The sequence below is a fragment of the Gavialis gangeticus genome, unplaced genomic scaffold, assembly GCF_001723915.1.
Source record: "Gavialis gangeticus isolate Ggan-Ray unplaced genomic scaffold, GavGan_comp1, whole genome shotgun sequence".
Classification (NCBI taxonomy): Eukaryota; Metazoa; Chordata; order Crocodylia; family Gavialidae; genus Gavialis; species Gavialis gangeticus.
In genome coordinates, this window is record NW_017728992.1 from 209,200,554 (window position 1) to 209,213,936 (window position 13,383).

At 45.6% G+C, this 13,383-nt stretch overlaps 2 protein-coding genes across 2 annotated transcripts in view; one reads left to right on the plus strand and one right to left on the minus strand.

Annotated features, from left to right (window-relative positions):
• MAPK15 (mitogen-activated protein kinase 15) overlaps positions 1 to 4,210 on the plus strand; it is a 55,569-nt gene extending 51,359 nt beyond the window's left edge. Inside the window, exons 13-14 of the mRNA XM_019519775.1 lie at positions 398 to 559; positions 901 to 4,210. Of these exons, the coding sequence (XP_019375320.1) occupies positions 398 to 559; positions 901 to 1,098 (360 nt within the window). The 3' untranslated portion in view covers positions 1,099 to 4,210. The remainder of the gene's footprint in view (positions 1 to 397; positions 560 to 900) is intronic.
• Positions 4,211 to 6,780: 2,570 nt separating this feature from the next.
• FAM83H (family with sequence similarity 83 member H) overlaps positions 6,781 to 13,383 on the minus strand; it is an 8,801-nt gene continuing 2,198 nt past the window's right edge. The window contains exons 2-4 of the mRNA XM_019528272.1: positions 13,120 to 13,284; positions 12,673 to 12,797; positions 6,781 to 10,313 (exon numbers count right to left, since the gene is read on the minus strand). Coding sequence (XP_019383817.1) covers positions 7,688 to 10,313; positions 12,673 to 12,797; positions 13,120 to 13,284 — 2,916 coding nt within the window. The 3' untranslated portion in view covers positions 6,781 to 7,687. The remainder of the gene's footprint in view (positions 10,314 to 12,672; positions 12,798 to 13,119; positions 13,285 to 13,383) is intronic.

Sequence of the window (13,383 nt, forward strand, 5' to 3'; positions counted from 1 at the left end):
TATAAGGGAAACTCAGGACAGTAGAAAACCAGGACAGCACCTCTCTGTATTTAATGCTGAAATTAGCTTTCAAGTTTAAGACCAGTTTTCAGCTCCAACTCATAAATTCTACAAACTAAAATCAATACCTAAGTAACTTCACAGCTTCTGGAAGGTTAACCCCTGCATAGTCCCTTGCCCCAGGGCAGGAAGGATTGTCCACCTGAGAAAGGAATTTAAATGGCAGCAGTGGGCCCAGACTCTGTTCTTCCTCCAGAAATCCTGTCCAACCAGAAAATCCACTTGCCTATGCTAACATAATAGCTTCTTTCTAAGACTGTTGACCCTCCTCTCAGGCCCAGACAGCTGATTGTGGCTGTCACTGCTGAGCCTGGACACTGAAATCCTTCTCCTGCAGGGTCATCAAGAGCTGAGCGGTCTTGATGCTCAAGGTCGCTCCATGTCCAACCCAAAATCATTTTCGCTATCTAGACAAGCAAAGGAGGCGGCTATCCACAACAGCCTAATGAGGAAGGATACTCCTGCAATAGTGGGTGTGACAGCAACCAGTGCCAGACTGGTGAGTATAGGCAACTGCCTTTCACTGTTCATGTATCAGGAGCATAAAACATCAGCTGCATCTTTGAATCTGGGCTTTTGCCTGCTTTATGGGATTCCAGTTTGTCTCTTCATGTTTTATATCAGCCCAGGTGCATGCTTTCCTGCAGCCCCCTCTCTCTTTCCATTTAACCTTCCAGAACAGTCTTACTCTAAGTCCCTTGTCCCTTTGGATTTGTTCTGCTGCTCCTGTTTACAGCCAAGATCTATCCCACACCCCAGTCCATCCGTTTTCAGTCCCCTTGCGTCCATAGCAGACTGATGAGTGTTTCTGACTTGTCTTGGCTTTTCTTTGTTGCACAGAATTTAAGGAGCCCTCCATTCCAGAATAAGGATGCTCACCCTTTTCTGAAGTCCAGCAAAAAAATGTTCCAGATCACAGCAAATATGGGAGCTGCTGGAGATCCCAAGGCATCAATGGGCAGTTACTCCCAGTCCTATGGAACAATATGTAAATCTGCACTCCACAGTCTTCCAATATTAAATGTACAACAGCACTGAGTATGCAGCAGCACTGACCAGGTGGGCTACATTCTATCTTGCCCATCCATGGCCTGCAAAGAACAAAGCACTGGGGTACAGCTCCCCATACTGGCAGTTGGCAGGCCCATCCAGTGTGAGAGAAGTGCTGCACTTATCATATGGAACACCACAACACTTCTCATGAGTAAGGCAGAAGTTACAATGTGGTATCACTCCAGTTTCTATCTGAAACCTGTGCTGACACCTGAGAATGCCAGTCAGGTGCTGCAACATCATTTGCTCCCACACAACACTGTTGGCACAGTTAATTTTATGTACTCCTTGTACAGTATCTCAAATCATTACAGAAAGCTGCTTTATTCTGCTGCTCGACTGTTGTCACAGACCTCAGGTTGTTCTTTCCATCTTTACCAGGTTCAATCTACTTATATGCACCGAATCCAGATTTTGAAGAGGAACAGGTAATTGGCAACAGGCCATTCTCTGAAGCCCAAGAGGTTTCAAATTACAATGGATAATCTTGAACATCCTTTACCATATGTTCCCACGAATTCCTATGTGGCCCTTTCAGGATACAGAAGTAGTAATTAGAGCCCTCTTTTGCTCTAATCAGACAGAAATTATCTTCTAGCTATACATTTTTTTCTCCAGTGTATTTAATACCAGAGCTATCATATATTCTTCTGTTATTGTAATAAATTGCTTACAATTCACTGCAGAATGTTCCTTCCTCTTATGGCATGTCGTTTGCTATGTAAGGTAGCGAATGATAGAATATCAGTTTCTATGTCTAATAATTATATGTGTTTTTCTTTTCCTCTCACAATGCAATACTCTGTGAAATCCCATTGTTTTGGAGCAGCTATAGTTCTGAAAGACTTTACAAAGCTCTGACATGTTAATGTAACCCAGGACTTAGTAAGTGTAAAGAATTGTATAATTAATAGCATATCTCCAACAGCATTTTCACCGTACAAAACAAAGGACCCACAGTTAGGATTGATGCATGGGTAAAGTGATGCAGAGAGATGTGAATGTGTCAGTGAGCAACTGAATTGATCACTTCGTTGTTCACGTCCAGACTTTTTAATGTATAGCTTTGATGCAGAAAGTACTTGCCTACTATAATAGCAAATAACTCAGATGTTTGTACACATATATAAAAAAGATCTTGGACCAGAACATAATCTGATGTGACTCAGTGTGGCACTGTTAAAAGACGCTGATTCATACTACTTGAGAATCTAGCCTGTATGTATTTTATTGCATCTTTAGCCCCTTCCATTTTGCTTTTTTACCCACACTCTAAAACATTCTGGAGAAGCAGCTCTTTTTGTATGACATACTGCATAATGTGAGATAAGGCTTCATGAGTTTTATGACTTTTATTTTCTCAACTATAAACATTCCATTGAGTTATGTACCTCAAGATGCTATGTGAGATGTTTTTTTGTTCTCTGTTGTTTTTGTTCTCTGTTTCAGAATAGAAAGGGGAGATAGAAAATAAATCAGATAATCTGGGCAGGACACCCTTTCTTTTTGCCCAGTTCCTGTATCATTGATATCACCTGTCATGAAAATGGCTTCCATTTCACAAAAGGCATTCAGATTCCCATCATGTTTTTCATGTAGTATCACAGATTTGGAAGGGACCTCAAGGATCATTTAGTCCAACCTCCTGCATAGGTACAAGATTCACTGTTCCTGTGCCATCCCAGGGAGATGCATATCCAGCTTTTCTTTAAAAAAACTCAAAAGAAAGATTCCCCAACTTTTCTCTGGCCAGCATTTCCGTATGGTTCTGACATTTAAGATTCAGTCAGAATGTGCTTTGCTGCATTTTAAACCCACTGCCTAATACCCTGCCTTATGTGGCACAGGAGACCAATGTTTTACGTTTTTTGGCATCCTTTGAAAATATTTTGAAACTGCTTGTAATGCCTCCCACTCCTCCCCTCCCCTTCTTTTTTTTTTCCTACACTAAATATACTGCAGTTCTGTGGCCCCTTCATCATCCTTGTGGCTTACCTTTGGATCATCACTTCTTTCTCTATATTGGTTGCAAAATGCTGTGCCCAGAATTGGACTCAGCACTGAGCAGAGAGATGTTCTCTCCTCCTGTGTTTTTCCTGCAATGCTTGTTAATGGAAGCCAAAGTTGCATTTGATTTTCTTGAAACAGCATTATATCACTGAAGTGTGTTGAGTCTGTGATCCCTTATAAATCTCCAAGTCCTTCTGGACAGTGCTACTGCCAGCCTAGTTATTTCTCCTCCTGTATTTTGGTTTCTTTTCCCTATATGTAGCTCCTTACATTTGTCTGTTGAACTGTATGTTGCTGTTGATAGCCCACTTCTCCAGTTTTAAGAGCCCTTTGAATCTGAACCCTGTCCTTTAAATTGTACCTCCTCCTAGGTTTGTCTCTGCAAATGTCAGCAGTATGCTCCCTATCCCTGCATCCAAGGCTTTACTAAAACTGGTAGACAGCACTGGATCCAGAACCAGACCCCTTTGGACCTTTACTTGAGACATCCTGCCAGTCTTGCATCAGGTCATTTATAGGTGGTGGCTGTTTGTGAATGCAATCAATTTGGTGTATAAAATCTGACTCTAGCATTGTTCTTTAGTAAGTTAACGTTTTATTTAATGCTCCACAATATACAGAACTGCTTGGATAGTATCCTTTTTAATATACAACAGTAGCACAGAAAATGTACAAGAGAAGGATTGTGGCTCCACACAGAAACAAGACTGTTTTGCTGTGCAAACTCTTACGCCAGCAGTTCCCTAGTAATATTTGCAGCATAAACTTATTACAGAGCCTGAGGGGCTTGTTTATTTCTAGGCAGCTCCTCTCCATCTAGGTGCTTCTATTTTGGGGGGCTTATGTGTGTCTGGGTTGAACTGTTCACATGAAAAATTGTATATTATCTTGCTAATTGGCAATAATTCTGTCCTAAATGGGGAAGCCTCCAACATAACCTGTTCTGCAAATTAGAGAACTGTGCCTCTCAGAGCTTTATATTACCAGGCTTCCTCCAAGCAAGAAACCAGCCAGCATTTGTCACTGAAAAGTTATTTGATTTAGACAGAGCCCACTACCATGGGAGCACTTGCTGTGCACCAATCCTTGAAAGGAGGCAGTAACACTCACTTGAAGATATCCCCTGCTGCCGCTCTCATGATGTCAGTCTCTGGTGTTATCAATAGTGGTTGTGGGGTGTGGCAGCAATGTGGCTTTACCGCCTCATATCTGGGGTGGTTTGGAGGGCATGGTCCCCACAGCTGCTGGCATTCAGCTTGCTCCATGCCTTTCCTGTTGTCTACACATCCAAATTAGGTTTGCTGAACTTAGAGGTGCAACATCTGTGAGTGATCATGGATGGCGCATCAACTTGTACCAGTCTTGCTGGAGTCCACAGGAAAACTCAGAAGACTTGTTCCCTCTCATTCCCAACTTAGGCAGCAGATGGAACATGAGAAGGAGTGCATGATTAGAGAGAGAGATTTCTGGCTGGGACTGAAAAGACTCTTCCTCACATAGGGGATATGAGAGGAAAAGGGAGGTGTCTAAGGGATGGTCTGCCTCCTCCTTGAGGACTGTTTGATTGTTGCCTCATTGACTGGACCCTGGATATAGCTGTAAGAGGCTATTTCCTCTTGTGTTGCAGTTAGTTTTTACTGAACCTAGGACCTTGTTTGCTGTTTGGTAAACCAAGGACCAGCTGCAGTGTTTTTAGGTGCCTGCCCTGACATCTTCTGCTTCTACTTGAGAAACAGAACAGGTTAAGGCGGCTGCTTGCATTAAGAGGCCTAGAGTGTAGGTGATGGGAGAGAGCCATAATACAATGAGGACTGGGACTTCTGACAGTCAGCACGTGGAAGGGGGCAGGTGGCCAACATGGGTAAAGCCCATTCATCTTCCCTAGTCCAGTGCTGCTCAACCTTCCAGCCCTGTGGGCTGGATGAATAGTGCAAGGATGGTCCATGGGTCAGATTCAGCTGCAGTGACTCCATGTACTAGCCCTACTCCATGGGCCACATCTGGCCCAACCCAGTCTAGCATGTTTGACCCATGTCATCTGGCGCACAGGGCTCCCTGCAGGTCTGGAAATTTGACAGCGAGAGAGCAGTGGCAGCATTAATTACCATGACTCTGGCACTTAATGCTGCCACCACTCCCCTGCTGCCAAATTTCCAGATGTGTGGAGAGCCCCACAAGCCAGATGACAGTCCTGCAAGCTGGATCTGGTATGGGCTGGGTTGAGCACAACTGGCCCAATCTCAAATGGATTAGGTATGCCTTCATAGAATCATAGATGTCGGGTCTGAAGGGACCTTGTAGATCTTCAAGTCCAACCCCCCACCTGGGCAGGAGAAAAAAAACTGGGCTCAAATGATCCCAGCTAGGTAGGCATCAAGCCTCCTCTTAAAGACCCCCAGGGTAGGAGCCAGCACCACTTCCCGTGGAAGTTGGTTCCAGATCCTAGCCGCCCTGACCGTGAAGTAGGTCTTGCGGATGTCTAATCTAAACCTACTCTTCAACAACTTGTGGCCATTATTCCTTGTTATGCCAGGGGCCACTAGGGGAAACAAGGTCTCTCCCAAACCCTTCTGGTCCCCCCTAGTGAGTTTATAGATGGTCACCAGGTCCCCCTCAGCCTTCGCTTGTGAAGGCTGAACAGGTTCAGGTCCTGCAGTCTCTCATTGTAGGGTCTGCCCTGTTGTCCCCGGATCATGCCTTGTGACCCGGGTGTCCTTCCTTGTCAGTAGATTCACCTCCTGTGGATTTGAGCTTGCTATGATCTCTTATCTGTTCCATTTTTAATTAATCAAGTAAGTCTGTTTACAGCATAAATAAATATGTGAAATCAGCTATAAGTCCCAGCACAGAGACTGCTACAGCTGCTGTGGCAAGTCTAAGGGGGGCAGCCCTTAAGTTAGTCGTCTTAGCCCTGAAGAAAACAGACCCAAGGTAGCAAACCTTAAGTACAGCAGGTTTTTTACACCCTCCACCCCCCAACCCTGCCAAACAATTCAATATCACAGACTAGCCTAGGCTCTTTGAGCGCAGACAGAAGTGCAGCTCCCTGCTGTAACTGAGAAGGCTTTGTTCTGAATTAACAATTCACCAGACCAAGCAGAAGTTCACTGCTGGGTCCAAGGGAGAGGGGACTCTAGCTGCGTTGCAGCCTGCACTAGTTTCCCTCAGCAAGGGTCCCTGCCAGCCCTGGCTGTTTGCAAAATGAGGTGGGGCGGGGGGGGGCTCTTTCTAGGGGTTCCCCAGCCAGCACTGGAGGGTGGGGGTGAATTGCAGCTCCCCTGCCTCAGGGGGCTCCAATACACTCACCCAACCCTCTAGTGGGGGCCGAAAACCCCCCAAACCAAACTCCCCCTGCAACTTTTCCCCTCTCTCCCATTCTGAAAACACTGACAGGTGGGGGGACAGTGCAGACACAAGTTGCATACGATATTCTGTTTTAAAATGTCTTCATCTGACCCCTCATGCAGTGAAGGTTCAGATTGTCACCTGGTCAGCCATTTTTAATTAGTCTTCAGCCATACACTTATGTTTGGTCATGGCTATAGACCACTTTCTGTGGCCGTTCAGGTGAAAACTGTCACTTCTGTCTGCGTCCCTCAAAAAGTTGCATAGTCAGCCTTGGTACTAAACACCAGAAAGAAACATATGAGAAATAAACCATTTCTGAGCTTACAAAAAGGATAATTTTACAATAAAGCTCAGTGTTTCCCTTCTTTTCTCTGAACCCTGTCTCCCTTCCTAGCACAGTGAGGGACCTGTGAGCACCTGAAATGGCTTATCCTCTGCTACAAACACCTCCCTGAGTGAAGACACCTGTTTGTGGAGGCACCGCCTCAAGAAAGCTTCTGTTTGAAGCCTGCATTGTACAAGCATAATTCAGCTACCCACTAGCTCAGCTTATCTACACTGCAGTCTTGGATACACTTTCTATGCCCATGTATCCTGTCAATTCCCTCACTTGCTGCCTTCCAGTTGCCTGCTCAGGCTGCTTCTGTAACATGTAAGTGCATTTCCTATTACAATTAAAAAAAAATAAAATGCTAAATACAAAAAACGTACACATGCTGATGGTCAGGGCCATTGCCACAGGTAGAGGCACAGAGTTTACAGAAAGGTCTTTATCTTGGGAGCTTTCAAAAAGCTCTTCCTGGCACTAGAGAAAATGGACCTGAACTTGAGAAACAGCTGAAAAATCAGCATTGTTCTTTCAGTGAGAAGCACAGATTTCCCTAGCTCAGGGCAGAGTTTTGAATAGGTATTTTCCCCTTCCCTGAGAGCAGGAAGTTCCCTGAGTGGATCATACAGACTCTATTTTATCTTTTTCTCTTCTTACAATCAGATAATTTATTTGTTTTTAAATTAGTATCGTATTGCATTGATTACCCTGCACCCTGTGACTTTGTGGTGCAGGTCATGCTGCAGGAGTAGAGTGCTGTGTGTATTCCTACTTATCCTCCAAGGGGTATTCCATGCATTGCTGGTGTCCATCTTAGCAGTATAACCTCCTCTCCCTCTGACATGTGGTTATGGCCCCAGCAGCTGGAATTAGGCAGCATTTCTAAGGTCACTTTTTGGTTTTGAAGGTTCCCAAGAGTTTGGGCATGAATTTTCCCATTTTCTTGTCTTTGGCATCTGTGTCGTATTCCTCTTCACTGTGACTTGTTTGATCTTCCTTCTTGCAGAAGACCTCAAACCTACTATAGACTCGTTTCTCCTTCCGCATGCTCTCCATTTTTTTCAGAAGGGTGTCACTGTCCTCTGATGGTTGCCTCTGAAGATTCCGCCTGTGGCTGCTAAAACTCTCTGATCTGTTTATATTGCAACTTCTCTCTTTCTCACCTTTGCTCTCCAAGCTGGTAGTGGACTTGGAAAGATCAGGGTTACTAGTAGATGGTAGTTGCCTGGCTAGTTCAGCTCTGTTCTTTTGACTATTGGCAGAAATTTGCTCCAAAATTACCTTGGTGTCATCACGGAGGTTGCTGCTATATAGGGCATTAGCTGTGGATGAAGCAAACCTGGTCTGAGGAACTTGGTTGGTTTTGGGGGCAACTGTTGTGAACTTCTGAGATTTCTCTTCCTCCATCATGTCTTGGCTAACCCCCTGAGAAGTTCGTTTGAAGGTCATGTTCTGTTTGTCAGGCTTCCCACTCTCAGGAATAGTTTCCTCTTCTGATTTCTTTTCATTTTTTGGGTGCAGGAACTGTTTCAGCCTTAGTGACCCTTTCCTTAAAAACTCTATTGGATTTGGCTCCTGTTTCGAGCCTTCTTCCTCAGACATATTGAGAGAGCTCTCAGATCCATGTTTCTTGGATAAACTCTCAACAGTTGATGTAGTGCTTATCCTTGCCTGTGATTTCTTTAGTTCTGCATTCAGTTTCTGGGTGTCCTCTTGGAGCATCCGCTTTTCCTTCTTCTCTGGAAGAGCAAGTTTCTGCGTGTCTCCTACAAATAAAAGGCTCTCCTTCTCTGGAAGAGCAGGTTTATTCTCTACGGAGCAGAACCGAGAAGCCAGCTTGTTCTCTTTATTTCTAATATGTACTATGGGATCTTTGCTTAATGTTTCAAGCAGCCTGGTGGCTGATGGAGCCATGCCAAACTGCTTCTCAGCATCTGTGTGCATTTTATAAGTAGCACATGCTTCTTTTGTGTCTACCATCCTGCTCTCCAAGATCTTGTATTGCAAGGATTTTGTACATTTCTTCTCTGCATTCTGTGATTCTTCCTGGAGAAAACTGGAAACAGCTTTGGTGTGGCTGACTGTATCTTTGCCCCCTGTTTTGCATTTCTCCAAGAGCTCTGCCACTTTAGCAGAAGTGGTTGTCTTTATCGTTTCATTGTCTCTTATTGTTTCACTGGACATTTGCTCCTTTTGGATCATCTGAACCTTCTCTGCTGTGTTCTGTGGCTCTAACTTGGCAGCACTAAAAATCAAAGAGGACCTGAGTCTTGAGGTTCTCTGGATTATTGGATTTATCCTGGACCTGAAGGAATCCTGTTTCACAAGGGAGGCGTCCTCACCTGCCTTGTCAGCACCTGGAGATTCTTTAGCACTGTTGAGTGCCAGTGACTTGCTAAATGGCAGGGGGGACTTGAAGGCTGGGAACAGGTCACTGGTGAACTTTGGGATGGGCTCCCCTAGGACATCGTTATAGGCCTCAGATTCCATTGGCATTGGGAGACCTTCTCCTGGCTCAGACTGGTACCCACTCAGGTAGGAAGAAATCCTCCAGTTGCGCAGACCAGTTCTATTTTCCTGGACTTTCTTGTCCTTATCTGGATCCTGGTCTTTGTCTTGTAAAAACAAGCGTTGTTCCAGGCTGTATTTCTGTGTGGGTGATGTCTGGCACATAAATTTCTGCCCTATGTTTTGCCTCCTTAGAGCCATTGTTCCCAGTGGGCCATTGCCTGCAGGGTTCATGTGGTCTGAGCCATGCTTCACTTCCCTGGAAGAGTTTGAGGGTACATAATCCAACCGCAAGGGGAAGCCCTCATGTGGGAGATTGGATTCAAGTTCAGGGTATCTGGGGCCCTCACCATAGTCCTCCAGCTCATTGAACCCTGCCCTGCCGCCTCGGATTCTCTCAAAGAGCCCTTGAGGCCTACCAGCAACATGGGGATGTTCAGACTGATCCTGGTAGAACTGGTCCTTCTGAAAATGGCTGGACTGGATTTTAAAGTCATCCAAGTTGTTCATAAACATCTGCCTGGAAAACTGCCTCAAGGAGGAAAAATTTTCAAATGTTCCTTCAGCAAAGCTGTGCCGCTTGAAGGAATCCAGCTCCAGCTGCTTGGCACGGAGGAGCCCCCGGCCTGGATCCACCTGAGAGTTCTCCATTTCCACCTTTTTATACATGCGCATGGCAGACCCCTCCATGGTGTGGCGCATCAGGTCATCCCGCCTGAAATTAGACAGGAAGAATCTGTCTTGATCCACTCTGTCCATGAAGGCAGGCAAGAAATTGTCCTCCCTTGGGAACAGCTGGGGTGGGTTGTTTGGAAAGAAGGGTGAATTGTTTCCAAAGGGGGCAATAGGAAATGAATTCTCTGCCTTCACCAACACATTGGCTGGAGGAATGAGGGGTTCTGACTGTGCAAAGAGGATGCGGAATTCTTCGTCGAAGCTGGACACCAGCTCCCCCTGGAAGATGTGTGCAATGCTCCTGTGAATCTTCTCAAAGGACCACATGAAGCTGCAATAAGAAATGAGAACGAGAAAGGTTAGCACCTGGAGTATCACTTCACGGGTACCATGTCCACTGTGCATTGACTGGCCATCCTTCTGCTGGCATCAGGTACCACTGGCAGACTTCTACTAGATACAGACATTCCTAGACCTAATAATTATTGATTTTATGGGGCATCAGAAGCACAGGGGATTCTACAGACCAGTACAGGAGCCAGACCCAGAGGTAAAGGGCTCATGTTCTCATTTGAGACATACAACATAGCTACTGATAACAAGAGACCAGAGGAAAACAGGGAGAAGGGGAGATAACTGCATAAGCATATTTTACCATTACTCGTATTTGGTGATGAATTATTTTTGTTTTATCATATAAAATATGTTTAAAGCTATTTTCATTATTCCTTTCTCAATAATGTATTCATCCAAAGCTTGGGCACAGAGGTGAGGGTGGGCCTGCAAGGAAGAGACCCATTTTTCACAAATACTGTCTTGCTATTCCCACCAGAGCCTGCACTTGTCTGCAGAGGGAAATTCAGGAAAATCATCTTTTAAAGTGGCTTAGTCAAGCTACATTAAACCTCTGGGTAGATGTTCTCAGCCAAAAGTAAAGGGGTCTTAATTCAGCTTAGTTTTATCTGCTTTGGAAATTAATCAATATTGTCTGAACTCTGAAGTGAGTGTGTTTTAATGTGGTTTAACTCATCAACTTTGAATTAACATATTTAATTAATTTAGAATGATTTTTTTCCCTAAGTGTCCTGTGTAGATGAGCCTTTACTACAGCCTGGTCCCTGCTGATGTATTTCACATCAGGAAGTGATTAGGAGATAGAAATATGCCTACTAGCAAAGATTGGAACTCAGGCCTCCCTATACTAGGTGAATTCCTCACCACTGAGCTACAGAGCCAGGCTCCCTTGTTTTTGCTCTCCTTCTGGCCCCAGATAGGGTAACCAGGTTGTTTTACAGACTGGTGACTGGGGCTGTGGTGTGGATGTGAATTCAGGGGTGAGAGCACTAGACGACTCATCCCTGGACAAGTGTTTATCTCTCAGGCTTCTGTGCAGAAAGTGGTCTCAAGGGTGTGTGCATCTAGGATTCAGGCAATCCTGTCTCAGTGGTGGTGGTTCCAGGCTCTGAATCCCAGTTTCATATAGGTGTCTAAATGCTGCCCAGGCCCAAGAAAGAGGAGTGGAATTTTAGCTTTGCTCTTGCTATGGGCTGGCTTAGGCACTGACCTCCCCAGAACTCAGCACATGTAGTGTGATGGACACCAGCCCCAGGCACAAGAGTCTCCCCATTCAAGCACAGGGAGCTAACATAGGTGCCCTTCATGGTTTTTTCAGTTCTGTATCCAGAGCTGGGAACCTATCTTTTAGGTAAGTGAAAGCTCAGGGTTGCCAAGCCCAATCTCTTCTTTTGGATTTGGGCCTGAAAGGCTTTGGCTTGTTTAACTGAGTGAAACAAAGATTGAAGGGATGTGATTGGTGTCCAAACTCATCACTGCAATAAGCACCAGGGAAGAATGATGCTGGCATTGGAACAAACAGGTACACACAAGCATTGAGTAAATTTGGGCTGAAAATTAAAAGAAAGTTTGTAACCATCAAGACAGTGAGGTTCTGGATCAGACTTTAGACAGGAGTCATGGGGACAGGAAACCTGGTGAGGTCTAAGATGGAGTTTAGTGAGGTTGTACCTGGTGAGGTCTAAGATGAAGTTTAGTGAGGTTGTAAGTGGGATCACAAAATGCAGGTGCCTGTCAGAATGAGGAGCTGCTGGTGCAGGAGGACCCTTCCAGTACCAGTGTTCCCATCTGCACTCAAGCACTGACCACTATCCCAGAATTGTTCCTATGCTAGTCATACACATTGTTCTTCACATCCTGCCTTTTCATGCACAACATTTTTAGCTACTTAAATTGTTTTGTGACAGCACTTCTAAGACAGGCTTAGCAATGAGCCAAAAATCAATTATAATTTGACTCTGTCTCTCTACTGGTTTCTCTCAGAGCACAGCTGTTGAGGCAACAGCCCAGGCTTATTAGAGCTAGGCACTTTCTAGACTGTCATTGGCAAACCTGGTGTCTGCAATGCCTCTGGGCTCTGAAGTGAACTGTAGCAGCTACCAACCTTCATGCAGACATCGTAAGTCCTGGATGTGAAAGATGCTCAGTGGCAGTTTTCTGTACAGCTGCTCTAGCTACAGAACTGCCTGTCTTCCCCTGGAACTGCTGCTGTGCTCCATAGGGCTGTGCAGTTCCGTTGCTGCTGTGTTTGAAGCCGACATGGCAAGAACCCACCCCTCCTACCAGCCTTTTCCCTTGAGGGAGAGGGGGCACATGGGTCCACAGCTGCTCCTCACCTGTAGTTACCGCTCAGCACCACCATGCAGTCTACCAGCAGGAACTTCTCTTTCAAGTGGCCTTGGAATGACATCCCCGTGCGACAGTAATATGTGGGACCAGCCACTGTCCGCACCCGGAGGAACTGCAAGCCAGCAGAGACGAGATTGAGCCACCCCAGGCAGCAGCTGCCCCCTGTTCCCTTCAGCTCCCCTGCCTCCCATAACATCAGCACTAGCTTTCCATCCATCTGCCTTCTGTCCAGCTGGCGTATCTCACTGTGCTTCCAGCCAGGCCAACCACAGCCCTCACTGCCACCCCAGTGCTGGGCCATTTCTCCCCTCTTGTCCAGATTCCCCTCAGCCTTGCAGCAGAGACACTGCGCCCTCCTCCTCAGCTTTTTATATAACACCAGACCACACACTGTGCCAGCACCAATCCTTTCTTGCATCCCCTCTTATGCTCACATCCACATAGTTCAGGTTGACTTTGCACTTAGCAGCTGCATCCAAGAAGAGTTGAGAGTTCATTTCATCCAGCAGAATATAAACAGGGACCCTGCGAGCAGCAGCATCCAGCACTTCACCCAGCAGATCCACATCCGTAAAAATGTCCATTACTATAGCTACCACCTTTGGGGAAGACAAAGAGAGGGAGAAAGAGAGCAAGGGCATTACAGTTCTGTGCCTGCCTACATGTGACCTCTCACTGATGGCTGCTTAATTAAAAAA